Raw genomic sequence first — 25,954 nt, 5'->3', positions numbered from 1 at the left:
TGTGTGTTGTATCTTAGCAACAGACACAAGGGGAATAGTTAATTGGATTTATGGTAGAAAATAAAGTGGGAGGATATGAATACCAGATGCAACGGCCTTGAGCCACTACTGTACATCACAGAAAATAAAGTACAACAAAGAAACTGCTATCTGGGCGAGATAGGCTACAACACACTCCTTGAAAAGGTTACAAGAGATGCACATCAGGGAGGGCAAATAAGAGGGGAATGGCATTTTAATGTGGGTTCTGTTGTGGACTGAGGTGTTGATCCTGCTCTACAATGGCAGCTGCTAATTCCTGGCAGAGTTTGATTAACAGGCAAACTGTGACAGGATTAAAAATACTAACAACTACTGGGAAACACGCTCATATATGAAATCATACACAGCACATGAAATGTATGCAGTCCATGCACATATGAAAGGATATGTATTTACAGGTTGAATGATGGCTTCTAATAACCAAACATGAAGGGTTGTAAAGTGGGTTTGCTTCATAGTGAGTATTTGTGATGAAGCAGAGATGATGTGGTTACTGGAAGTCTATTCTACTTCCTCTACAGTTTTATATTGTGCCTACGTCCATGTAGGGAAGGGTCCTCATCCTTCACTTTTTGATTACCTGCGAATTGAATTGAGATTTAGACTTCTAAACATGCATGTATACACCTTAAACCTTCACCTGAGTAATCATCAGTGACACCCAGTACCAAAATAAAAGCACCATATGATACACAGCATAGATAGATAGATAGATAGATAGATAGATAGATAGATAGATAGATAGATAGATAGATAGATAGATAGATAGATAGATAGATAGATAGAATGCCAAGGGAAGTTCAAATATTCAGCAGTTGTAATTTAAACATCTGTGAAATACTAAATGTATTAACCCTTTCATGCATAGTGGTCACTACAGTGGACAGTTATTCTACAGCTATTCTCTTGTATATTCGTGGGTTTTGTTGTTTTAGTTCCATATCAGACAATACAGTGGACACTTATGCATCATCCCATCCACTGCAATTCATACTGTTACTGTAATTTTGCTGTTCTTGATAAACCTGATATGCAGTAACATGCTTTAAATCAATTGCAAACTGTTATTAGACAGTAATTAACAGTTTTCTTACTCAAAAAAAATTTTTTTTTTTTTTGCAATTATCTCCATGAAGTTAGTAATAACTAGTATTGGACTATGTTAAAATGTGAGAAAACATCAGGTTAGTTGCATGAAAAACATTTTTGTTTCAGAGTTTTTCTTCTTCCCACTTCTTTTCGAGTGTAGATAAATGATTTTGGAATTTTGAATTTGCATTTATTCTGTAAATGCTCAAAATAAACAAAAAATGAATGAATGAATGAATAAATGAATAGTTTTCACAAAGTATATAACTTTCTTATGATGGGCTTTAAATGCATGTTTCTTTGCTTCAAAAATTAAATGATTGGTGTCCAGCTGAGTGGACGTTTTTGTAACTCCACGAAAAACCAGTTCATAAAAAAATAAATAAATAAAAAAAAAATCAGTTGCATTGTTTTTTTTATGCCTAAACAGGAATAAAAACACAGGGAAAAAAACTCAGCTAAAGTTCTCATAATTCATGCATGAAAGGGTTAAGAGTCGATGAACAGTACTATTTACACATTTCAAGACACAGTGATTTAAAATGATTTAAAGTGATTTAGATCAACATAGCAAAATGTGATCAGAACTCTAAGACTTACACATGTCTGCAGCCCCCAGCGCAGCCTTTGCCTCCACATCACCAAGCTGCTGTGACATGGTACTAAAGGAAAAACTAACATCTAGTAATAAAACAAACCTTTAGAAACATAAACTCAATAAATCCTCTCCATGGCTATTAAAAAAAATAAAGCTAAACAATGTAAGAAAAATAATTGTGTGAACTGAAATGAAATAATAACAACCTATTTCAGAAACACTCAAAGGAAAAATAAACTTCAATGCAATGAAAAAGAAAACTAAATGGAATAGCGGATAAATCAGCTTTGCCTCGTCCCAGTGTTAATGTTTGATATTGTTTTATTTCATTTTATGCTTCGATAAATCCTACTGTCTGAGTCAGTGTGACGGACTCATTCCAAGTGGGTAACATAATGTGTGGTTGGAAAAACAGCTTATGAGTGACATTTTATTGCTTTAAATACAATGTGATGTCTGATATAATGTGTGATCTGGCTGTTGCCATGGTAAAGCAAACATCTGACTGAAAGATAAATGTCTATAGGTAATATGTGTGCAAGTGCGTGACATGTTAGAATTAAAATATCAAAACTGAAATGTCATTTAGAACCGAGACACACACTGTTTTCAGTTTTACGTTTTGTAAGTCCTACATATTTTTGTGTGGTTCTGATATTCACTGAGTTTATTATTAGAGTCAGGTGAGTATATTTAATCTTAAAAAACAAAAAAAACAAAATGTCACAATAGCACTGAACTGAATTAGAAAATAATTTTTAACCTTCTGAGACCCAAGAAAGTACAAGTTTTTGTTTTTTTTGCATGAACAATTGTTTGGGGTGAAATACGCATAACAAAACAATTTTTGAGGTACATTTTTAGTGATTTATTTTTTATGAATGTCCTTTGCAGTGGGCATTATTTAAATAAAGAGGCCAAAAAACTCATAGCTGGGTCTCAGGAGGTTAAAATTACATTTGTCTGGCTTGCATTCCCATCACTATACATCACACAACTGAAATAAAAACCATAACTCTTCAGTTCATTACAATAAAAGTAAAACACTTTACCAAATTATAATAACTCCTGTGGAGCTTTCAGAAATATTGTTTTTTCAGCAAATATTACTGGGTATTATAGAGTTTAGCATGTACAATATGTATTTGTTAGCACTTCATATTAAGGTCACATATTCACCATTAACTAGTTGCTTATGTATATTATAAAACTCAGGTGGCCTGTGTGTGTGTGTGTGTGTGTCCAGGAATTCACACAAAATCCATCAAGAGCTGACTGCTGCAGTTTGCCATACTTATGTATTTTTGGTCAAGGAACAGACTAGCAATAATGTCAAGTTGATAGGACCAATATTTAGGGAGATATTAGTAATTTGGAATACAATAGCCTTACAATCACATTGCTATGGCCAGAACGCTTTGGCGGTGACTGCTGGACAAATGTGGTACAGCATGCACGAATACACAACAGTATAAAAACTACCACATCTAGAACCCGTGGATCCCCACAGGTCAACGCGTTTGTTATCATACAAATTAGAGGCATGCTGGCTCTTAAATAATCATTATAAAACACACATCTGTCTTCTTTCCTAATTACATTTTAATGACAATGAATTAGGAAGTTGTACATGAACCTTAATGTATCTTACTCAGTATGGCCTTTATAAGATGATGGTACTAAGGCAGTGTATTAAAGTTAAAATTAATGAACTAGTAGCTGTACAATGATATAGAATAAGGTATTAACCCCTAAAGACCCAAACATCCACCAACCTAACGCACCTACTGATCTAATATGTTTAATTTAATTTCACTTTCTGATTTCCAATAAAAAACGCAGAATGCAAATGACAATATTTTAATAAATGGTGATAAATCATCAAAGAAAGGCTAGATATAGAGGAAAAAAAAATATTTGGAAGTTGCTACAAAAATGATTCTAGGGTTTTAAGAATTAACCCTCCGGTATCTGGGTGTGCTTTTTAGGCACACTTTGCACTTCGTGTTAAAAAACTTCATATTATTTTTCACAATTTAAATAAGGTTAGAATTCAAAAGTTGTTCATTTTTGCATGATCTTTAAAATTCTGGCCACCAACTAAAATTTGCACATTGTAAACAAAAGAAAATTACAAGACTAGCAACTGTCTCCCAAGTGTGCCTAAAATGCACTATTTCTTCCATTATAACCACTGTTTTTGATCTGACAGCCATTAAGGCATAAATCCTGCTTTTACTGATATCTGGGCTTCATTTGAGAGGTGAGGGTCTAAATGAATTTATTAACGTTGTTAATGTTGCTGTTAATCATTGACATATGCCAGGCTGCAAAAATCAAATAATATGTGATCCAATTTTTATGTAGTATTTTGAAAAAAAAAACAAAACAAAACATATTTTATGTTTTTTGCATCAAAAAATATAGTGACATCATGATGAAAAGAGATCATTTAAAGGGTTAAAAAATGTAAAATGAATGATTATTTGATATGTATGATTAGGACTGACCTTGATTTACAAAAATAAAATCAAATTAGAGCTGAAAAATAAATCAGTATATAATATTTAATAGTCTGATTATATTTATAGGTGTGCATTTTACGCACACTTGGTGACAGATGCTAGTATTTTTGAACATTTGACCTAGCGCCAAAAATAATAATGCAAATTAACCAATGTTAGAGTTAGTCATTGACATACGCCAGGCTGCAAAAATCAAATAATATATGATCCGCTTTTCATGTAGTATATTGAAAAAAAAACATTTTTTTGTGTTTTTTGCATCCAAAAAAATGGTTTGTTTACATTACAAACACAGCATTTAAAGGGTTAAAAAATTTGACAATTATTGAGTATTTGGTATTTTTATTTACGGCTCAAGTTGATGAAATAGAAAAAAAAGTGTAAAAGAACTAAAAACAAACTGTATGAAATTTTTTTTTACATTATTCCACAAGTGTGCGAAAAAGGCACACTTGGTGCTTTGTAAGGGCCTCGCTGGACGGGATACCAGAGGGTTAATAAAGGCCTTATAATGACTAAAAAGAGCCAATTTAGTACTACTGTATATGCTAATAAGATACTAATAATGGCGAATACATTTATTTTATTGAACCTTTATTTAACCATGAATACAATCAAACATACATATACACAGACATCATAAAATACAACACTAATAGAGTATTTTTAGTGTTTAATTATGATGTTTTTGCCTCCAGTGCCTTAAAAAGTGTTTGATGAGACCAGTTCCTTAAATTTCAGGTGATTTTGTAACTGAGTCCAAGCGGAATATTTAAAGGCCTGTATGTATGTATACCTTAATATTTGTGTGTCTTTTATTACACATATTAATGTTCACATAAATACTTTTAAATGCCAAGAAACCACCAGTATAGCATATTTACAACTAGGCTGAAAACAGAGACCAAAGGCCAAAGAGGAGTGAAAATGAGTGACATGTGCAGATCGGTGTCCTTCAGGTGAAATACAGTCAGTGTTTTCTAACTTTAGCTGGCATGTCGTTGATGTAGGCGATGCCAACAGACACATGTCCCCAACATAGATGGCATGCCAAGAGTGGCAAGGCCATGCAACTATTGGTAGAGTATCAGAATGTGCACTCGGAGTGTTCATTACTGACAAGAGGGATTCATGACTAACACTTACCCTGCACCAGGAGTTCCGCCACAGACTCGCCGCCGTTGGTTTTAACCTTGTAGTGTCCGCAGTCCTCCTTCGTGGCCTCGTTGATGATCAGAACATGTTTGCAGCCATCTTTCTTGAAGCGATACTTAAAGGATTCATCTCTTGTCAACTCCACTCCGTCCTTTTCCCTGCACAGATGTTTAATAGTAATAAATGCACACCTCAAGAACTGCACTTTATATCCATTTAATGCAAATTTATCTCACTTCAGAAGAAATTATTGCCCTTTTATCCCATAACATTTGTCTGACAGCTTTAGTTTCTTTACAGACAATATTTTTTCAGCCCCTAAATCATGTATCTATGAATGTGCTGATTTTATTTACAGTAAACTGAAGGATGAAGTTTTTCTTTATGCATTTGAAAGTATCCCCACAAATACCCTGATACCCTTTATATATAACAGCTGGAAAATGCATTGCCACAACAATGAAAACTGTTTTCTGAGCTCATGAAAAAAGACTTTACTCTCTTTAGAGATACAGTCCTGTGCAGAAGTCATAGGCTCCTTTAGCTGTGTTGTTCTTGCAGGGTTGAAATGAACATAGATATTTATTTCTCCTCTTTTCTTCAGATTCAACTAGAAAATACAGTAAATATGTGCACAGCCTTAAACACGGAAAAAAAATAGGACCAATGGCGTGTAGCTTAACAGCCAAATTAAAAGCTTTGGGAAATGTATCCAGATGTAATTTATTATCATCCAGTTATGTGTATTTATTAGATTACAGAAATAGCTCATGTTTTGGTCATATTCCAATCAGATCTGTAAAAAAATCAAATTCCAACTTGATATCATTGATACTGAGTTATTGTATTAATCCACTTCCTATCTCTTATAATGGGAAAATTTTCAAAGTGGCACCAAATCCAGAATCAGATCCAGATGGAAATAATTCAATACCTTGTGTTGACATCATCATACAGAAGCTGTATACCAAGTTTGAAGTCAAACAGAAATGTAGTTTGGGAGATAAAGACGATAGAGATTTTTTCCCCATAAGAGCCCATGTTAAATTTTTCATCAGTTCCAGATCCAGAAGAAGATCCTGATCAGCATGTGGCCATTACGTTTTGCTCATCTCCCCATCAGGGCTGGACTGTAGAAATTTACACTGGATATTATTTATATTTACTGAGTTATTGCATCGATCCACTTCCTATCGCTTATAATGGGGACATTTTTCAAAGTCACACCAAATCCAGAATCGGATCTGGATCCAAATAATTTCACTAACTTTTGTTGACATCATCATACAGAAGCTGTATACCAAGTTTGAAGTCAATTGGAATTGTAGTTTCAGAGAAGAAGACGATTGAAATTTTTGTAACGGACGACAGACAACGACAGACGACGCCGATGGATGCCACATGACGACAATAGCTTACGGCCTGTCAGCCGGTAAGCTAAAAACTGAACTGAATAGGTTCTAAAGGTTAAAGGGACTATATAGTGTGACCTCTGACCCCATGATAAGAAGCAGCACAGACAGTTCCAAACAACTGACATGTGTTGAATGAAACCTGGTAGGAAACATCAGAAATTTAATGCAATAAATCTCAAATTGTTGGAAAAAAATAGTTAAACACAAGTTAAGTGCAAAGGGAGATCAGACTAAATATGACCACTTTGGTTTACAGAGGATGTATTTTCCCAGAAACTTGTGTTTTTCCTGCTGTACATACTTTATATACTCAGACTGGATCTTAATACAGAGATTGTGAAAAGCATGTATGTTGACATAAGAACTGTATTAAATTAACAAATCTAATGTTGGCCTTGGACTTTTACACAGGACTGTATACGGTTCTCATAGAACAGTAATGCTGCAAACATATAATGCTCTTATAGAACAAGATGCATGACTGTAAATTAAATAATCAGTTCCCAAAGACTGAGTCATGATCCACAACTAGGTCATGGATTGTATTTGGTTCCTTGAATAATTTTTCATTTGAAACATTTAAAAGACAATCAAGTGGCATGTTTCTGGACTGAATATCCACCTTCTTCTGCTAATTATAAGACTGAATCTAGTATGAAAGTGTAACAAACATTCAATTTTACTGATGAAAGCCGTTAACTCAACCTGTGTAACAGTAAGTAATGTATGTATGTAATCATTATACCTGGTCAAAGGTGATTATTGATGTGTATAAATAGGAATAAAAAGAGGAATGTCTAAAAAGAGAATCATTCCAACTTTATGGGAAACAGTGTACATGCTTTAACTAAATCATACGTAAAACAAAGTTGCGCATCTCTCTGAAATAGCAGTTTAATTATTCAAGATACTATAAGTTAAGATAGAAGTGGTTAGGGATGTCTAATTTTGTATACATTTAGTTTTCTCACAACTTAAATAAACTCCTCAAAAAAGTTTTGAAACCTTATCGTGGTCATGTTATTTCTTCTCTAACTGGTGTCGTATTATATATCATTGGAAAATCTGATTAGTCACCTTTAGAATGAGGCACAATTTGTAGGGATCAAATGTAGAGAAATGAGCAACACAGCTAAATGTGTGAGTACCCCCCCCCCCCCCCCCCAAAAAAAAAAAATGTGATAAGTTTAAGGATACCCTGAATAACTGAACTACTCAACAGTATATAAAAATAGTTAAAATAACTTATATGTAGTGATAACATATACAACAGAATACATGTAACATAAACATAAATGCAGCAGTAATCAGTAATAAGTCTAAAAGCATTATGCACAGTATAATAGTAATACACTGACAGGGATTATACTGCACAATGAGTACTAAGTACATATACTGAATACTTCCACCACTTATACTACATTAGTTTTCATATTTGGCCTCAGTCACATGGTATTCTTTAAAATGTTAAATTTCACTGTCTCATAACATACTTGACTTCTGTTTCACATGTTGATCTTCGGCCTCTGCTCCAGTAAAATTATTTTAGACTCCTACAACACGAAACTTTCTCCTTCAGATAAAGGTCACATGGAACGGACTAAAAGGCTGATGTGACCTTTTCATTGAGGTGATGATTTACAACGTGCAGCCGTACTTCAGGCTGTCACAAAAACACAGCTCAGAGGTCTGGGATCTGTCTAGGCTTCCACCAAAAAATCAAATGCCTTCTACCGCATGTTCCTCTGATTCACCACATTTATATTCATCAGCTTTGTACAGAGGAAAGTGCAAAGTCGTCACAAACTGTGTCTGACTCTTGGTTCAGTTTATTTATCACTTCATCAGTGCTTTGTCTGGTGGAATAAAATGAGATTAATGAGGATAATCCTTGATTAGACCCACACTGGGGGAAGTTAAAGTTTGTGCACAGCACCCATATTGAAATAGTAACAGGATACTGGCATGGATGGATGGATGGATGGATGGATGGATGGATGAAATATTTTCATTTTATAATAAAATAAGAGCTACACACTTACAGTTTTCTTTAACCTAGCTATGGGTTTTCTGTCAACATTTGTGGACAACAGTTTCACAGTTTTATACACAAAAAACAAAAACACCTGTCCACTGCAAAGGGCATTCCATAAAAAATGTAAAAATGCATCTGAAGAAACTGTTGCATCAGGATGTTTCCAATATAGGCAATTATTTAATTAAAAAAAGCCCGTGGTGCTCCAAGTTCAAACCATCATATCTCCGATTATATTTACTCTATCAACAACAAATAAAAAGTGGGAGAATGTTTCAAGTCCACATGCGAATGCAATTGTCCCCAGTGGTCTATGAGACAGACGTCTGACGCTACGATGTGTTGAAAATGTCATGAGATTGAGTCATGGGGCCGTGACCGTGGACCCCTAAGGGTTAAGAAAAGTTAAAATACAAATAAAAATGTATTTGGGAACTAACACAAAAGTAGCACTGGGTCTTTATGGGTTCACTAACCAGAATTTATGCAAGAACAATGAAACCTGCATTTGTACATCTATCCAAATAAGATCAGGGACTTTATATCTTTGATCGATTTTATTTGTACTTCAGGTGATTTAAATGTATGATTTCAGATAAAAATCCTCTCTCACCATTTCACGTTGGCTCCTTCCTCTGAGACTTCACACTCTAACTCCACCCTCTCACCCTTCATGACCATCTGATCCTCCAGGTTCTTTACAATGGTGACCGGAGGCTCTGAGAAAAAAAAAAAAAAAAAAAAAAACCAGACAAAAATAAATAAATGCATCACAGTTGTTCATCTGATGAGGGTTTCTTCTGGACAGTTTGACGCACCTTTGACAAAGAGCTCAGTGGTGCACTTCTCGTCTCCCACCACACATGTGTACGTAGCATCGTCTGCCAGTGAGCAGTGGTTGATGGTGAGGTAACGCATGTTTCCAACGCTCTCAAAGATATACCTCGACAAAGAATGGATCATTTTAACCATCTGTGAGAAAGCCCTCCAGACATTTAAGCATACATACACCGCCCAGCCAAAAAAAAGTCACACATGCAATACTTGACTGCACCACCTTTGGTTTTGATTACAGGAGACATTCACTGTCACAATATTTTTGCCACATACTGCTTATGTAGTGTCACAATAAGGTTCATAATATTTTTTCCATCCGTAGTTGCATTCATTTTTACCCCGCCCCCTGAAGGGAAGCCAAGGGGTATTGTTTTTGGTTCGATTTGTTTTTTTGTTTCTTTCTTTGTTTGTTGACACTCTAGCAGCAAAACTATTACTTGACTTCATACCAAATTTGGTTTATAGATTGCCAGTGACCCAGAATAAATGCCATTACATTTTGGGAAAACTAGGTCCAAGTTTCAATTTTCATGAATTTTTTAAATCTTTTTTTTTTTTTCCCATTTACTTATAATGGGCGAAGATTCTAATGTCTGTAGCAGTAAAACTATTAGTTGAATTCATACCAAATTGGGCTTATAGATTGCCAGTGACCCAGAATAGACATGGTTACATTTTGGGAAAAATAGATCAAAGTTTAAATTTTCTATGAATCTTTAAATTTGTTTCTTCTCCCATTTACCTATAATGGGCGAGATTTCACGTTTATAAAAACATCAGTTTGTTTTAATTTACTTCAAACTTGGCACATACAGTATATAGAGGCAATTGATATGCTGACATCAGCACACACGTAGACATGATGACGTCAGCTGGATTGATGCCAAAAGAAGCTACAATATGTGCAAGGGGCGGGGTTTGTCATGCCTGGCACCACTTGTTTATTTTTGATGATGGAGAATTGGACCGCTGCATCAGCAGTCTGGACTTTATGGTGGCTAATCCATGTGTGAAAATCATTTCTCGTTCTCAATGAACCATTCTGTCACAAACCTGACGATCCTGATCAGTCCTGGCATTGTCCAGTCTTTAAGACTGTCCTAACACGGTCAGACATTCCGTTTTAAATATTTTAATAAAGTTTTTCCCAGGATTATCACAGAATTTCCTAGGATTATCTCTGGACCTGCTGCAGTGGTCCTGCCTCTCTCCTGCCTTCATCATCATCACTCACTTATCCTCAACTGCCTCCATGCGTCTCCCCCTACTCCCCCCTTCTCCCCCTCTCCCCCAGTCTCTATCTCTATCACTCTCTCTTTCTCTCTCTCTTTACCCTCTCTCTTTAACCCCAACTGGTCAAGGCAGACGGCCATCCTCCAGGAGTCTGGGTCTGCTCCAGGTTTCTGCTGTTAAAGGGAAGTTTTTCCTCTCCACTGTCACCAGTCACAAGTGTTTGCTCCTGGAGGATTCTGTTGAGTTTCTGTAAATTGGCTTAGAGTCTGGTTTTGACCAACTCTATATATAAAGTGTCATGAGATAACTTTTTTGTCGTGATCTGGCACTATATAAATAAAATTTGATTGACTGAGTGATTTGATTGGTTTTCCCCTCTAAGTCACTTTGGAAAAAAGCGTCTGCCAAATGCATAAACATAAGACATTAAAGACATGAGAGGACACATACTGCATCAGTTACAGTTAAATAACCTGTTACAGCTGAAACATTATAAACCACTGCAGTACATACCCATGGAAGGATCTGAACCATTATGATGCTTTGTTTATTTTTTATTTATTTATTTATTTATTTTGAACATTAATCAAAGACATAATAAAACAGGAAAGGTGCAGAGAGAGGCAGAAAACCTAAAATGACTTGTTTTAAAGCCTCCACCTTATAAATACACAAACATTATAAAAGTTATGAGACTTCCGTAGTGCATACATAAATCCAGGCTGTTACTTTATTTGTCCGGGCTGTTTATTTAACTCTAACTGATGCAATAAGTGTCCTCTCATGTCTTTGACGTCAAAACGATTGGACAATGCCAGGATTAATCAGGATCATCAGGCCTGTGACAGAATGGTTCAGGGAGAAGGAGACGACATTTATTTTTCACACATGGATTAACCACCATAAAGTCCAGACTCTAATATGGGATGTGATGAAGACTTGATACAGCGGTCTGATTCATCACCATCAATAATAACCTGTTAAACCCTGACCATATTTTCAGGGGAAAAACACCTATAAAGACATCCCCAAAGTAAATGAAGAATTACGTCACAATAATAAGGTTCATATGGATGTTCTTGGTGTCTGTGGACATTTAGAGACCTCACAGAATCTATTCCCATTGTCTACAATATTGTATCTGTTACTATGCCTGAGTAAACTGTAACAAACTAAAAGAGAAATTGGAATTTTTTATCCTCGCCTGTTTTTTTTTCGGCTGGATCGACGATGATATGCATAAATTAATTGCTTGTGTCAGAGATTTTTAATAGTGTATATTTCACCCCACAAAGATTAAAAATCATGTTTGAACATTAAAGTTTGCACTAGAATACACTTTTGATGTACTTTTATTAACATTAGGGTCTAAACTTTGAGCAAAAGTTGAAAAAAAACATCCATTGTCCTGATTTATTATATTTTTTATAGTAGATGAATATTAATATAATTTTTTCGGCCCACGGGCGGGCTGATAGGGCTAAATAATAATGGATTAAATTTCTATAGCGCTTTTCTAGGCATCCAAAGCGCTTTACATTATTGATCCATTATTCATTCGCTCTCACATTCACTCTCTGGTGGTGGTAAACTACACCTGTAGCCACAGCTGACCTAGGGCAGGCTGACGGCAGCGTGGCTGCCAATTTGCACCTACGGACCCTCCGACCACCACCGAACATTCATACGCATCCATACACCAGTGTGAGTGGCACTGGAGGCAAGGAGGGTGAAGTGTCTTGCCCAAGGACACAACAGACTAAGACAGAGCGAACCGCCAACCCTTCGGTTACACTGGTCTACAATTTTTTAGAAATGATTTGCTTCAGAGATTAAATGTGCTAAATGTTACATGTTTTAATAAGATTAATTGGAAAATAAATGACAAAAGTGCCGGTTTGCTGATGTTTTCAAGGTATATGATTAAGTGTCATTACACATATATATTGGTTTATGTACATTTATATAATAGTTGTATAAATCTTCCACTAAATAGAACCTGTAAACTGAATGTATTCTAATATGCAGACAGTGTTTTGAAGTAGATCTTGTAGCTCTGAGACAAATATTCCTTTTGAGTCAAACCCATTCTCTCGTTAATTCTTGAATTTCACATTTTGACCCAAGGCTGTATCTTGGAAAGTTCAGCCAACCAGCATTTTTTACTTGATTTTTATTCTTGGCTCCACCTCCTGAGCCATGGCTGCCCATAACCAAAAATTAATGCAACTATGGATGGAAAAAATATTATGAACCTTATTGTGACAATACGTAAACATTATGTGGCAAAAAAGATGCACAGTGAATGTCTCCTGTACTCAAAACTATTGCATGTGTGACTTCTTTTTTGTATTTTATGTATTTGCTTTGAAGATACTTACTTGCTGGTGGGAGGCCAAGAAAGGGAGATGATTCAGCAGCAGAAAATAGAAATAAAACATGTTAAATGTAAGAGTCAGTGACTACTCTGCTAAAAGGTTCATGGTGAAAAATCTGACTTCTGACCTTCCAGTCGGCTGAATTTCCTGTCCGTTCTTCAGCCACTTCACTTCAACATTTTCATTAGCGACTTCAACACCTAGTTTAATTTTCTGTCCTTTGGTCACTTGGTAGGCAGGATCCAACTTCTTCAGAAAAGCTGTTTCAGAGCAGGAAGTCACAGAGTTAAATGTTATCTAAAACACTGTCAGATGAAGTCAGACGTGGTGGTGAAGTCCGTCCTCACCTTCGCTCTTCTTCTCCTCTTTCTTCATCTTCTTCAGCCTCTTGAGCATACCTCTGAGGTCCGTGATGCCATGCTGGAAGGCGATCTTCTCGTACTCGGAGGCCGGAGCGTGGCTCAGAATATTCCACACGTCCACGTCAGGCTCTGAAGTCACCTGGACAGCTCTGACACACGAAGAACAACAAGTCACAACCAGAGACAACACAACATGGAGGCTGAGATGAAAACAGTACAAAGTGGACTATAGTAGAACCACAGCCAAACATACCACACATGACTTTGACCACAACTACAAAGTATTAGCACTGGAAATAATTATTATTAACCCTTTCATGCATAGTGGTCACTACAGTGGGCAGTTACTCTACAGCTTTACTCTTGTATATTCATGAGTTTTGTTGTTTTAGTTCCATATCAACCAACTCAGTGGACACTTATGCGTCATCTCATAAACTGCAATTCATACCATTATTGTAACTTTGCTGTTCTTGATGGTTCTTGAGCGGAAATCAATTGTTAATATTTATTTTTTGCATATTATCGCCACAAAGTGAGTAATAACTAGTATTAGAATATGTTAAAATGTGAGAAAACATCAGATTAGCTGCATTAAACATGGTTTCATTTCACTATTTTTATATCACTTTATGATATTGGGTTTTAAATACATGTTTCTTTGCTTCAAGAATAAAATTCATGGTGTAGCTGAGTGGACATTTTTGTAACTCCATGAAAAACAGGTTGATTTAAAAAAAAAAAAAAAAAAAAAAATCAATCACATTGTGTTTTTTTTTCATGCCTAAAGAGGAATAAAAACACTCAGGAAAAAAAAATCTTGATTAAGGTTCTCATAATTCATGCATGAAAGGGTTAAACCACTTATAGTTTTATATAGAAATGTAATACAAAAGACTGTTTTTAGAATAAATGTGTTTTAACAGCAGTCTTTCTTAATTCATCCATTCAGAAACATTTGTCACATTTGCACATAGTAAACCCCTGCTTTATAAGTTTGGATTTTTCATCAGTTTATCATTGTTGTTCCCAATAAATAAGTAAAAAATATCTTTTTCTGACAAAATCAAATTGCTGAGTCATATTCTTCCACTACTTTATTAAAAAATAAAATTGTCACCCTTTGTTTTGTCAAATTAATATGATTTTAGACACAAAAAATTGTTCACTATGTTTATTATATAACTGTTTATGAGGTGGTGATACTGGATGTTTATCATTTACATATATTTTATTATTTAAACTTCTTTCTTTCTTTCTTTCTTTCTTTCTTTCTTTCTTTTACTAATTATTTACTAAATGCCTGCTTATGTTTAGGAGCCTAGTTTTTCATCTGTTGTTGACTTATACATTATGATATTCATTTTATTTGCAGTGTATTATTGTGTTTTCCATTTACTTTACTGAAGTTAAATTGTTTGGTCTTCTTGTTATATTGATAACTGAAATCTAAAAAAGGAACTGTTTCTTTTAAATATAGAATATTTCTCCAACTTTACAGGCAGCCACAACACAAATTACATTTCACTGGAAAATGGACCAAAAACATCTATCCTATGGATCCTCCTTTTCTCAGTATCCAGGGTTGAATCTTTCCTTTCCTTTCCTTTCCTTTCCTTTCCTTTCCTTTCCTTTTTTTTTTTATTTTTATTTTTATTTTTATTTTTTTCCACAGGTGTTATACCACACCTGTCCACTAGATGCTCTCAGTAACTTTTCCACCCCTGATCATCATCTGACTCATCATCTCCTTACTTCACTGTGGACAACAGAGGCAATTTCATGCAAGTCAGAGATAATAGTTTTTTTTTTTTAATCTGAAAAAGTGGATGTTTTCTGTTTTCTTCTAAAAAGATCCACAGACTAGAATTAAATGTTTTTCAGTGATTTTTGTTCTGTCTGAATTTGGATTGACAAGGAGTATGTTTACATGCACAACAATATTCCACTATTATTAAGAATTTGATCATATTCTTAATTTTTCAGGTGCCATTTTAACAGCAGATTCCACTTGGATATTCTGAATTCTGCATTTTTCACTTCAGACATTTAGAATATGTATGATATTCTTCTGATTTTATGAGGATTCTTTGGACATGTTTACAGTGTATTTGGAAAATGAATCTAATTTACTAATTTGTTTTACTGAAGGCTGTGACACATGATCCTACAGATGTATACTTATAGATGAATGTCAAAAAGCTGACTTTTCTAGAACAGATTTGATGTTCCACTTATAGAAAACTATGAGAAAGCTTTGTTTTTATTTTAAATGGGCTAAGCATGGCTGCATGTAAACAGGAATATCAGAGGAATATTCATTTTCATTGACCAAGTAAATAGCTTTTTTAGAATCATGGAAAAAACACTTAATATTAGTGTCACTGTTTATACTGATACATGTTAACTACCTTGAGCACCTGATTAATGTTAAATAGTAAAGTTAAGCTAAAGTACCTATTTACACAGACAATATCATTTATACACAATGTAGACATATTAATTCACATTATATTATTAAAAGTATTTCTTTGTTTTCTGACACTAACATCACGATTATTTGATAACTATTAAACTATCGTCATGAAATTACACAGTATAAATATAAAAATGACAGAATTTCATTTCACATTTCATGCAAAACAAGACGTTTTCCTGTGACATCAAAATTGCATGTCAGCAGTTTCTTACCGATTTGAGGATTTTAAGAAACTGCTGCTCATTCAGAGGTTGAACCCAAGAAGCAAATATGTCAAAAACAAACCAGACACGTTAAAACACAGCATGGCGAAGCAACATAGTCAGCATATTAGAAAAAAATGATGATTTTCAAACAAATTAAATATTAGATTCTAGGTTAAAGTGCAAGAAAGTGGCAAGAAAAGGACATTTGTTAATATAATTTCGTGTGTAATAGTCTAGTAAAATGGAAAGTGATACAGAGGAGTGATGTTTGATCAATGATAGATGCAATGTTTAGAGATGTTGTCTATGAAGAAGATAAGAAGGAAAATGGAGCAAACAACAGGTGTGATGGATGTGTTTAGTGTTTATGTGCAGGCAGACGACAGCAGACGTGTGATTATTGACTGTAAGATTCATGTATGAGGTGAATTTTATTAGGAAATACACAATAAATAAGACAGGGTGAGCAGATGTAAAAAGATAAGCTGGGATTGTTACTTAAGTATGACCTTTGTTACAGGGTTTGGGAGTTTTAACGTCAATTTTGCATCTTCTTTCATATTTTTCTTGTAATAAATTGGTTGATCCAGCAGAAATTCTGTTTTAAATGCTTATTCTGGAAACATGCAGTCACCCTGTCTCATCCATGTGGTGAATTAATTTTCAAAGCAGCTTATTTGCTCTGAGGTTCGCATCACTGCGCCATATGGAACCGCAACAATCAATTCATTGTTTTGTCATCGACTATTAAAATGATCTGTGTATTATGAAAATCAATGTACTGATTAAAGTCCTTTTTGGTAGAAGTCTAATTTCAGCTTCTTAAATGTGACTATTTTCTGTGGTCTTTATACATTTTGGTTTTCAAATCACCTTTCATTTGATTATATTTCATAGAAAAAACAATGAATCCATTAATTGTGAAAACACCGATCCAAAATGAACATAACCAATAGTGCTGTATTACATTCCAAAGGCGCTTACTCTCTGATGGAAGATGATCCAAAAAGAGATTGAAGGAAAAAGAAGTTTTAACATGAGTAAAAAGTCAACATTTTTTCTCTTATTTCTGTAAAATTAGTTTGTTTTTGTAACCACATACCTCTTTTTCAATAAGGTACTGAAGTCCAGTTCTCCTGAGTCTTCATTTCCATCTGTGCTACTGTAGAAACATCAGCCACCACCAACAAAACATCAAACAACACAAGTACTGCACTGTACTACTGTACAAGTACTGCACTGTACTACTGTACAAGTACTGCACTGTAGTACTGTACAAGTACTGCACTGTACTACTGTACAAGTACTGCACTGTAGTACTGTACAAGTTGATATGACTCCTTTTCTGCCATTTCTCGTCCTCTAATAAGGACAGAAGCAACATCCTGATACAAACACATATATTTAAAGATTAAAGTTAGATGACAATTAAAAAAGGAAGAGAAATGGCAGCGACAACATAAAAACAGTACATTTACAGACATTGTTCTGTTGGAGACGTCTGCTGCCACGTTTAAAGGAGTAACTTCAGTACGTAATGATTTATTTACTCATAAATACAAAACTTACCACTTCACTGTCTTTATTTTAAGTGTGAGGCGAGAGGTTCGAGACCATTACTGTTTGGCATAAAACACTTAAAGTCGATACATTTATGACCAACTTCAACTCCTGTTTCATTTTACAAGTTATTTTTGCAAAACTGTAAAGACAGCTAAGTCCTTTACATTCATTGCAATTTATGTGGATGATGTCTTAGTCAGCCAAATTTTTCTGTTTCTTCCGTTTTGATTTTGTTTTTGTGATTATTTGTCTTCATTTTGTTGATTGTTTTGTTTATTTTGTTGATTATAATGTCCACTCACATTGATTTTATTGATTATTTTGATCATTTTGTTTATTTTTCTATACATTTGTGTTGGTATTCTTCAATTAGTTGATTATCGTATTAGTCTTGCTGATTTTTCACTTCGTTTGAGTTAATTTTATTGATGGTTTTGTCAATTTGTTTTGACTTTTTTGTTGATAATTGCATTTATTTTTTGATACTTTTTTGTTCATTATTTTGATTTTGTATTGGGTTTTTTTCCCTATTTATTTGTATTTATTTTGATTATTTCAATATTTTTATTTATTTATTTATTTATTTATTTTCAATATCAAACCATACATACCAATAGTTTTTTCAATTTATTGACTTTTGGTATAAATTTGTTCATTTTGCTCATTAATTTAATAATTTGTATTATTTTATTGATTATTTCATTCATTTTTAAAAACATTTTTCTTAATTTTGTTCACTGTTTTCTCGTTAATTTTATTTACTGATATTTTTGGTCCAGCTCTGTTCATTTCACTCATTATTTTTTCACTCATTATTTTATAACACAATTGAACACTATATTCACAGCATTTATACACTAAAGATAAAGTGTTTCTTCCTGCTTCATGTCTTCATACTTTGCTGACAACCTCCAGGCTGCAGCTTCTTACTTAAAGCACAGACATAAAAATGGTGTACCAGTTTTTATTTCCAGCTTTTATAAAAACCTGAAAGTATTTACAATGATGTCAGACTATTCCTTTAAGCTGTGAGCAGGTGCAGACGTCATCCAAGCAAGAACAATAGAAAACACTCAAGGTTAAATGAAACACCTGATGTGGAGGTCTGCTCTGCTCTAATCAGAGAAGAAAAATAAACACAAAGATCTGCGTGTGTGTGTCCTCCTGATCCAGCAGCAGGATTAAAAGGTAAGTCTGGTTTATGTGGTGACGTTACAACACACTGGGGCTGCACTTCCTCTGTGTAGGAACGCTGTGGAAGAACCCGGCTACTGAAAAGCCTGTGTGTCTTAGCACATCCCGCACTTTCAGCACCATCAAACCACAGTCAAAGCTCACTCTGCAGGGCGGCTGTTTGTGCAGCTGGCTCTGCTGTTTTGATTGAGACCCAGAAGTAGATCACAGAGAGCTGAGGGCTACAACCAATTAATAATTCAATCAAAACCCAAATCCACATATCAACAAACCCCAACACAATCACAGATATCACAGTTTGCCCCTCTCTGAGTTTGAAATGTACTCTCAGCTCTCCGGTGGTCTTTCTTCTGCGGTCGCTGTCAAATTCAGCAGATGGAGGCTGCGACATCCACAACGCTGATTGTGTCTGATTTGAAGGTGGACAAGAATCAGGGATGAGTCTGATTTCTCTCCTCTTTCAGTCAGAGTCATCAGTTTGATATGAGCCTGTGCTGCTGCAACAAACCCCTTTACTACCTCGATGACGGTCCACTTGTCTTCTTGCCATCGTTCCTGATAGGTTAGCATTTTGACAGTTATTCCTCACACATAATACATGATACCACTCATTTGCACTTCATTACCAACCTTTAAATCCCCCTTTACCTCTTGCTTTAAAAAAAATTACCATTATCCAACTGGATTAACACTATAAACTATATAATAGAACAGGACTCAACCCATAACTTTTACATTCAAAGAGGAGCTCGATAAACGCTTCCCATGCTTTGTCTGTAATTTGTCACTTTTAGTCATCTGATGACCCTTTTATTTGGAAAACCGCTGAATATAAAAGGGTCTTCCAAGTTCAGATTGCAATAATTAAAAAAAAAAAAAAAAAGGAATGAGATATACAGAGCGGAAGTCCTGCCCATTCTGGTTGAGCCCCATGGGATCTTATTTGAGACAAAAAATTATATTTCAGCCAGTGGTGAAAGGCAAATAATTTTTCTTATCCTTATTCTTATTTCTTACTCCATCATTTATACGTGTGATGCTTATCAGCTTAAAACAGGGATGTCAAACTAATTTTCTTTCAGGGGCCATATTCATCCCAATTGGATCTCAAGGAGCCCAGACTGTACACTAACTGCTGCTGTAGAACATCTGAGTCTTCAGAGTTTTGCATTCAGTCACATTCATGAATGTTATTTTAATTGTATTTTATGTTTCCTTATTTACTTTAGTGGCTCATTCAGTGTTTTTATTTTACTCTAGTGTTTTTATTCTAGGTGTGTGTTTGTGCCAATTACTGTTACAAACCAAACTGCCCTTTGGGGACAATAAAGATTTTCCATATACGTGTAAATGGTGGCACAGTTTAAATGGCAAGAAAAAAAAAATTATTTGTCATTTGCCAGTGATCGCCATTCATATTTTTTCGAAAGTTAGGTCCTATAGGGCAGAAGAGACAGGATTTCAGCACAATATTAGGCTAAAATAAAACTGATGAAGCAATGAATTACACTTTCTTTCTTTCTTTTTTTAAAAATGTGATTCTTATTCTGATGTTATTATTTTGCAGCCATTTTTATTTTGCAGTCCTAATAGGACTTCATATATGTCCACCTCTTTGTCATTATTCTAAAAATGTGATGCATTCACCTCTGATTTGAGGCCATTTTAATCTGTAAAAGCCGCAGACATAGTATTTGGTTACAGAAGTTTCTTAAACTGTAAAGAGAGAAAGGGAATTTTTTTGTTGTTGTGAATATACAGTACAGGCCAAAAGTTTGGACACACCTTCTCATTCTTTGCATTTTCTTTATTTTCATGACTATTTACATTGTAGATTCTCACTGAAGGCATCAAAACTATGAATGAACACATGTGGAATTATGTACTTAACAAAAAAGTGTGAAATAACTGAAAACATATCTTATGTTCTAGTTTCTTCAAAGTAGCCACCCTTAGCTCTGATGACTGTTTTGCACACTCTTGGCATTCTCTTGATGAGCTTCAAGAGGTAGTCACCTGAAATGGTTTCCTAACAGTCTTGAAGAAGTTCCCAGAGATGCTTAGCACTTGTTGGCCCTTTTGCCTTCACTCTGCGGTCCAGCTCACCCCAAACCATCTCGATTGGGTTCAGGTCCGGTGACTGTGGAGGCCAGGTCATCTGGCGCAGCACTCCATCACTCTCCTTCTTGGTCAAATATCCCTCACACAGCCTGGAGGTGTGTTTGGGGTCATTGTCCTGTTGAAACATAAATGATGGTCCAACTAAACGCAAACAGGATGGAATGGCATGTCACTTCAGGATGCTGTGGTAGCCATGCTGATTCAGGTTGCCTTCAATCTTGAATAAATCCCCAACAGCGTCACCAGCAAAGCACCCCCACACCATCACACCTCCCCCTCCATGCTTCACGGTGGGAACCAGGCATGTAGCATCCATCCGTTCACCTTTTCTGCGTCGCACAAAGACACGGTGGTTGGATCCAAAGATCTCAAATTTGGACTCATCAGACCAAAGCACAGATTTCCACTGGTCTAATGTCCATTCCTTGGGTTTCTTGGCCCAAATAAATTTCTTCTGTTTGTTGCCTCTCCTGAGCAGTGGTTTCCTAGCAGCTATTTGACCATGAAGGCCTGATTCACGCAGTCTCCTCTTAACAGTTGTTGTAGAGATGTGTCTGCTGCTAGAGCTCTGTGTGGTATTCATCTGGTCTCTAATCTGAGCTGCTGTTAATTTGCGATTTCTGAGGCTGGTGACTCAGATGAACTTATCTTCAGCATCAGAGGTGACTCTTGGTCTTCCTTTCCTGGGGCGGTCCTCATGTGAGCCAGTTTCGTTGGAGCGCTTGATGGTTTTTGCGACTGCACTTGGGGACACATTCAAAGTTTTTGAAATTTTCTAGACTGACTGACCTTCATTTCTTAAAGTAATGATGGCCACTCGTTTGTCTTTACTTAGCTGATTGGTTCTCGCCATAATATGCATTCTAACAGTTGTCCAATAGGGCTGTCAGCTGTGCATCAACCTGACTTCTGCACAACACAACTGATGGTCCCAACCCCATCAATAAGGCAAGAAATTCCACTAAGTAACCCTGACAAGGCACAGCTATGACGTGAAAACCATTTCAGGTGACTACCTCTGGAAGCTCATCAAGAGAATGCCAAGGGTGTGCAAGGCAGTCATCAGAGCAAAGGGTGGCTACTTTGAAGAAACTAGAATATAAGAGATGTTTTCAGTTATTTCACACTTTTTTGTTAAGTACATAATTCCACATGTGTTCATTTATAGTTTTGATGCCTTCAGTGAGAATCTACAATGTAAATAGTCATGAAAATAAAGAAAATGCGAAGAATGAGAAGGTGTGTCCAAACTTTTGGCCTGTACTGTATATATAAAAATACCTATGCTAGTGCTAAAACTGTAAATAGGCAACTGAAATGAATTTCTCATAAATGTGTAAGTTTTCCATGTATCAGCATATTGACTGGTAACACAAAAATAAACATATTTCAAATGTCATGAATCAGCAGGTATTTCACTGCATTTAATGGGATGGAATGGGAATTTTCTTCAATTGATGCTAAATAACATAAAAGATAAACTTACGTGCGCCTAAAAGCTGATCTTATGTCCAAACCTGCTGCAGCACAAGCCTCTGGTGATTTCAGACCAACATTAATTAGTGCACTGACCAAAACATCACATTAACAAAGACAACAAAGTATTAAAGGAGTAAAACTGCGCACCGTGAACAGTCAGGTCAAAATTGCAGCTGTCGAATTTGTCCCTGGATGAAACTTCGCATCTGTAAGCGCCGGCAAAGTTAGCCTTAGCTGCAATGATTTGCATCTCAAATGTGTAAACCTGAAAAGAAAAAAATCAGAGAGTAGAAATCACTGATTATCAAGAGAAAAGTAACATGGTTCAGCACTTACAGCGAGGTGTTCACAAAATCAGAACACATTACACAAGTATCCTCCTGTGCACCATACATTCAGAATAGGCACCATGTTTTTGACTAATGTTTAGTGAATACATGTTCAGGAGTGTTTGGACAATGATGTTTCACATGTGCAGTATTTGTATTTACATGCACTTGTTAAGTTTTGTCATTCAGTGACTTCAAAAATGTGCAAATTAAATGCATCACGGTAATATAATCTTATTTTTGACGTATAATTTGCTCATGGGTAGAGTGTCTGGTTTATTATGTTGTCAGGATGTTTGATGAAGTGAGGACATCTACAGCAAATGAGTGAATAGAGCTGTCACTTTAAAGTAAAATATTCAACAGTTATGGTCGAAACTCTAATGTAGGGGTGTCAAACATCTGGCCCGCCAAAGGGTCCAGTCTGGCCCTTGGAATGAATTTGTAAAATACAAAAATTACACTGAAGATATTAACAATCCTTTTAGTTCAGGTTCCACATTTAGACAAATTCAATCTCAAGTGGGCAGGACCATTAAAATACTATCATAATAACATAGAAATAATGACAACTCCAAATGTTTCTTTTTGTAAATGTAAATATTTCCATGTATTTACACTAAAAGAACTATAATTTTGCAAAAAAAAAAAAAAAAAAAAAAAAGTGAATAACCTGAAATGTCTTAAGAAAAGTACAATTTTAGCAACATTCTGCCTGTTACTCAATGTTTTGTGTGTTTGTAGATCCACTGTGATCTGTAGGTTATAATGTACATGTGCAAATGATCAGCTGAGGCAGAATATTGTTAAAATTACACTTATTTTTTCAGTTTGTTCATGTTATTCACATTGTTTGAAAGGATAGTTTGTTGATGTAAACCTTTTCACAGTGTAAATTAACTTAATTCGCTCTAAAACATAGAGAACAGTTTGGAGTTGACATTATTTATATATTATTCTGTTATTATTTTACTGGTTTAATTTTTATATACTATTGTGTTTTTATCTTGTTTATGCTGGATTGCACTGGGGGGGGGGGGGGGCTGCATAATTTCATTGTAACATAAGTACAATGACAATAAAGTTTATTCTTATTCTTATTCTTGGTCCGGCCCACTGCAGATCAAATTTGGCTGAATCTGGCCCCTGAACTAAAATGAGTTTGACACCCCTGCTCTAATGTATTCTAAACTAAAACTCTAAAACTCTAAAACTCTAACTCATATTTATATCACAAACTTCACATCACAAGTAAATGAAACAAGTGGTGCCTGGCACAACAAACCCCGCCCCTCGCATGTATTGTAACTTATTTGGGCATCGATCCAGCTGATGTCATCATGTCTATGTGTGCTGATGTCAGAATATCAACTGCCTCTATATATGTGCCAAGTTTGAAATAAATTGAGACAAAATTGATGTTTTTATAAACATATGAAATGTCGCCCGTTGTAAATTGTTGTTGGGAGAAAAAAAAAACATTTTAAAAATTCATAAAGAAATTTGAACTTTGACCTACTTTTTCCAAAATATAATGACATCTATTCTGGGTCACTGGCAATCTATAAACCAAATATGGGATGATTTCAACCCATAGTTTTGCTGCTAGAATGTTAATCAAACAAACAAACCCAACCTAAAACAATATTCCTTGCCTCCCGTTCGGGGGCGGGGTAATAACACAGGTGATTTAAGACATACAGGTTTCCTTTTAGTGTCTGTAACATCATTCTACCTTGGTGTTGCGGTCGTATGTCTCCTTCAGCTGGAGATGTTTTCCTGATTTGCTGGCCAGGTCCATCCATTTCCCTTTGAACCATTTGATGGTGGGTTTCTTCAGCAACGATTCCGCATTCACTTTAGCCACAAAGGTGATGTTTGCACCTTTAACACAGTTTGTATCTTTGTCAGTATTTATTAAAATGGACTGAAAATGCAATACATCACCTATTTTCTTTCTGTTAAAACAGAGGTGTCAAACTCATTTTAGTTCAGGGGCCACATTCAGCCTAAAATGATCTGAAGCAGGCCAGACCAGTAAAATAATATAAGTAATAGGTTAAGAACTTATAAATAATGTCAACACCAAAGTTTTCTCTAGTAAAATTCCGTAAAGAAAATGTCTACATCTATGAACTGTGCTTGAACATAACATGAACAAATATGAACAACCCGAAAATTCTGAAGAAAAATAAGTGCAGTTTTAACAATATTACGCCTAAGTTTATCATTTATACATGTGCATTACAAAGTTCAGATCACAGTGGATCTACAAATACACAAAATATTTAGTAACAGGCAGAATATCAGTAAAATTCTACATATGTCTCTTAAGAAACTTCATATTGTTCATATTTGTTTAGGTTATTCACATTTTTTGTAAAAGGATAGTCTGTAAATATAAACATTTTTGTGTAATTTTACTTTTTTTACACACAAAAAAAAGACAAAAATTAGCGTTTTTCATCATTTATAGGTTGTTATGATTGTATTTTACTGGTCTGACCCATTTCAGATTGAACTGACCTAAACTAATTTTCACATCTTTGATTGTTAATATCATCATTATAATTTTGGCATCTCACAAATTCATCCCAGGGGCCGGATTGGACCCTTTGGCGGGCCGGTTTTGGCCCCCGGGCCGCATGTTTGACACCTGTGTGTTAAAACATTTGAAGGATCATGTTCCAGTTCATGGTTTGATATTCAGCTGCTCACCTACAGTGACTTCTCCAGACTGTGGTTTCTCTGTGAAAAGGCCGGTCAGGTCCTGTCTGGTGTCTGGAGGCTGCCCATCTGGAAATCCAGGTGTTAAACAGCAGGTGACATAGCATTAAAATGAATGTTAATGTAAAACTTTGAGATACTAGGGGACTTTGGGGATCCAGAGTTATTACAGTTTACAGTTCTGAGT

The 25,954-nt window shown here is 35.3% G+C and overlaps 1 protein-coding gene across 1 annotated transcript in view; it reads right to left on the bottom strand.

Annotated features, from left to right (window-relative positions):
- mybpc3 (myosin binding protein C3) overlaps window positions 1-25,954 on the bottom strand; it is a 71,206-nt gene that overhangs the window by 35,637 nt on the left and 9,615 nt on the right. The window contains exons 3-15 of the mRNA XM_030159809.1: window positions 25,759-25,836; window positions 24,776-24,924; window positions 22,859-22,976; window positions 22,719-22,767; window positions 17,457-17,516; window positions 17,339-17,341; window positions 16,361-16,384; window positions 13,655-13,818; window positions 13,435-13,567; window positions 13,311-13,313; window positions 9,678-9,802; window positions 9,473-9,578; window positions 5,401-5,567 (exon numbers count right to left, since the gene is read on the bottom strand). Coding sequence (XP_030015669.1) covers window positions 5,401-5,567; window positions 9,473-9,578; window positions 9,678-9,802; window positions 13,311-13,313; window positions 13,435-13,567; window positions 13,655-13,818; window positions 16,361-16,384; window positions 17,339-17,341; window positions 17,457-17,516; window positions 22,719-22,767; window positions 22,859-22,976; window positions 24,776-24,924; window positions 25,759-25,836 — 1,179 coding nt within the window. The remainder of the gene's footprint in view (window positions 1-5,400; window positions 5,568-9,472; window positions 9,579-9,677; window positions 9,803-13,310; window positions 13,314-13,434; window positions 13,568-13,654; window positions 13,819-16,360; window positions 16,385-17,338; window positions 17,342-17,456; window positions 17,517-22,718; window positions 22,768-22,858; window positions 22,977-24,775; window positions 24,925-25,758; window positions 25,837-25,954) is intronic.

The sequence above is a fragment of the Sphaeramia orbicularis genome, chromosome 3 (genome assembly GCF_902148855.1).
Source record: "Sphaeramia orbicularis chromosome 3, fSphaOr1.1, whole genome shotgun sequence".
NCBI lineage: Eukaryota > Metazoa > Chordata > Actinopteri > Kurtiformes > Apogonidae > Sphaeramia > Sphaeramia orbicularis.
Note: the sequence above shows the minus strand (reverse complement) of the source record. Positions and strands in the feature narration are given on the sequence as shown.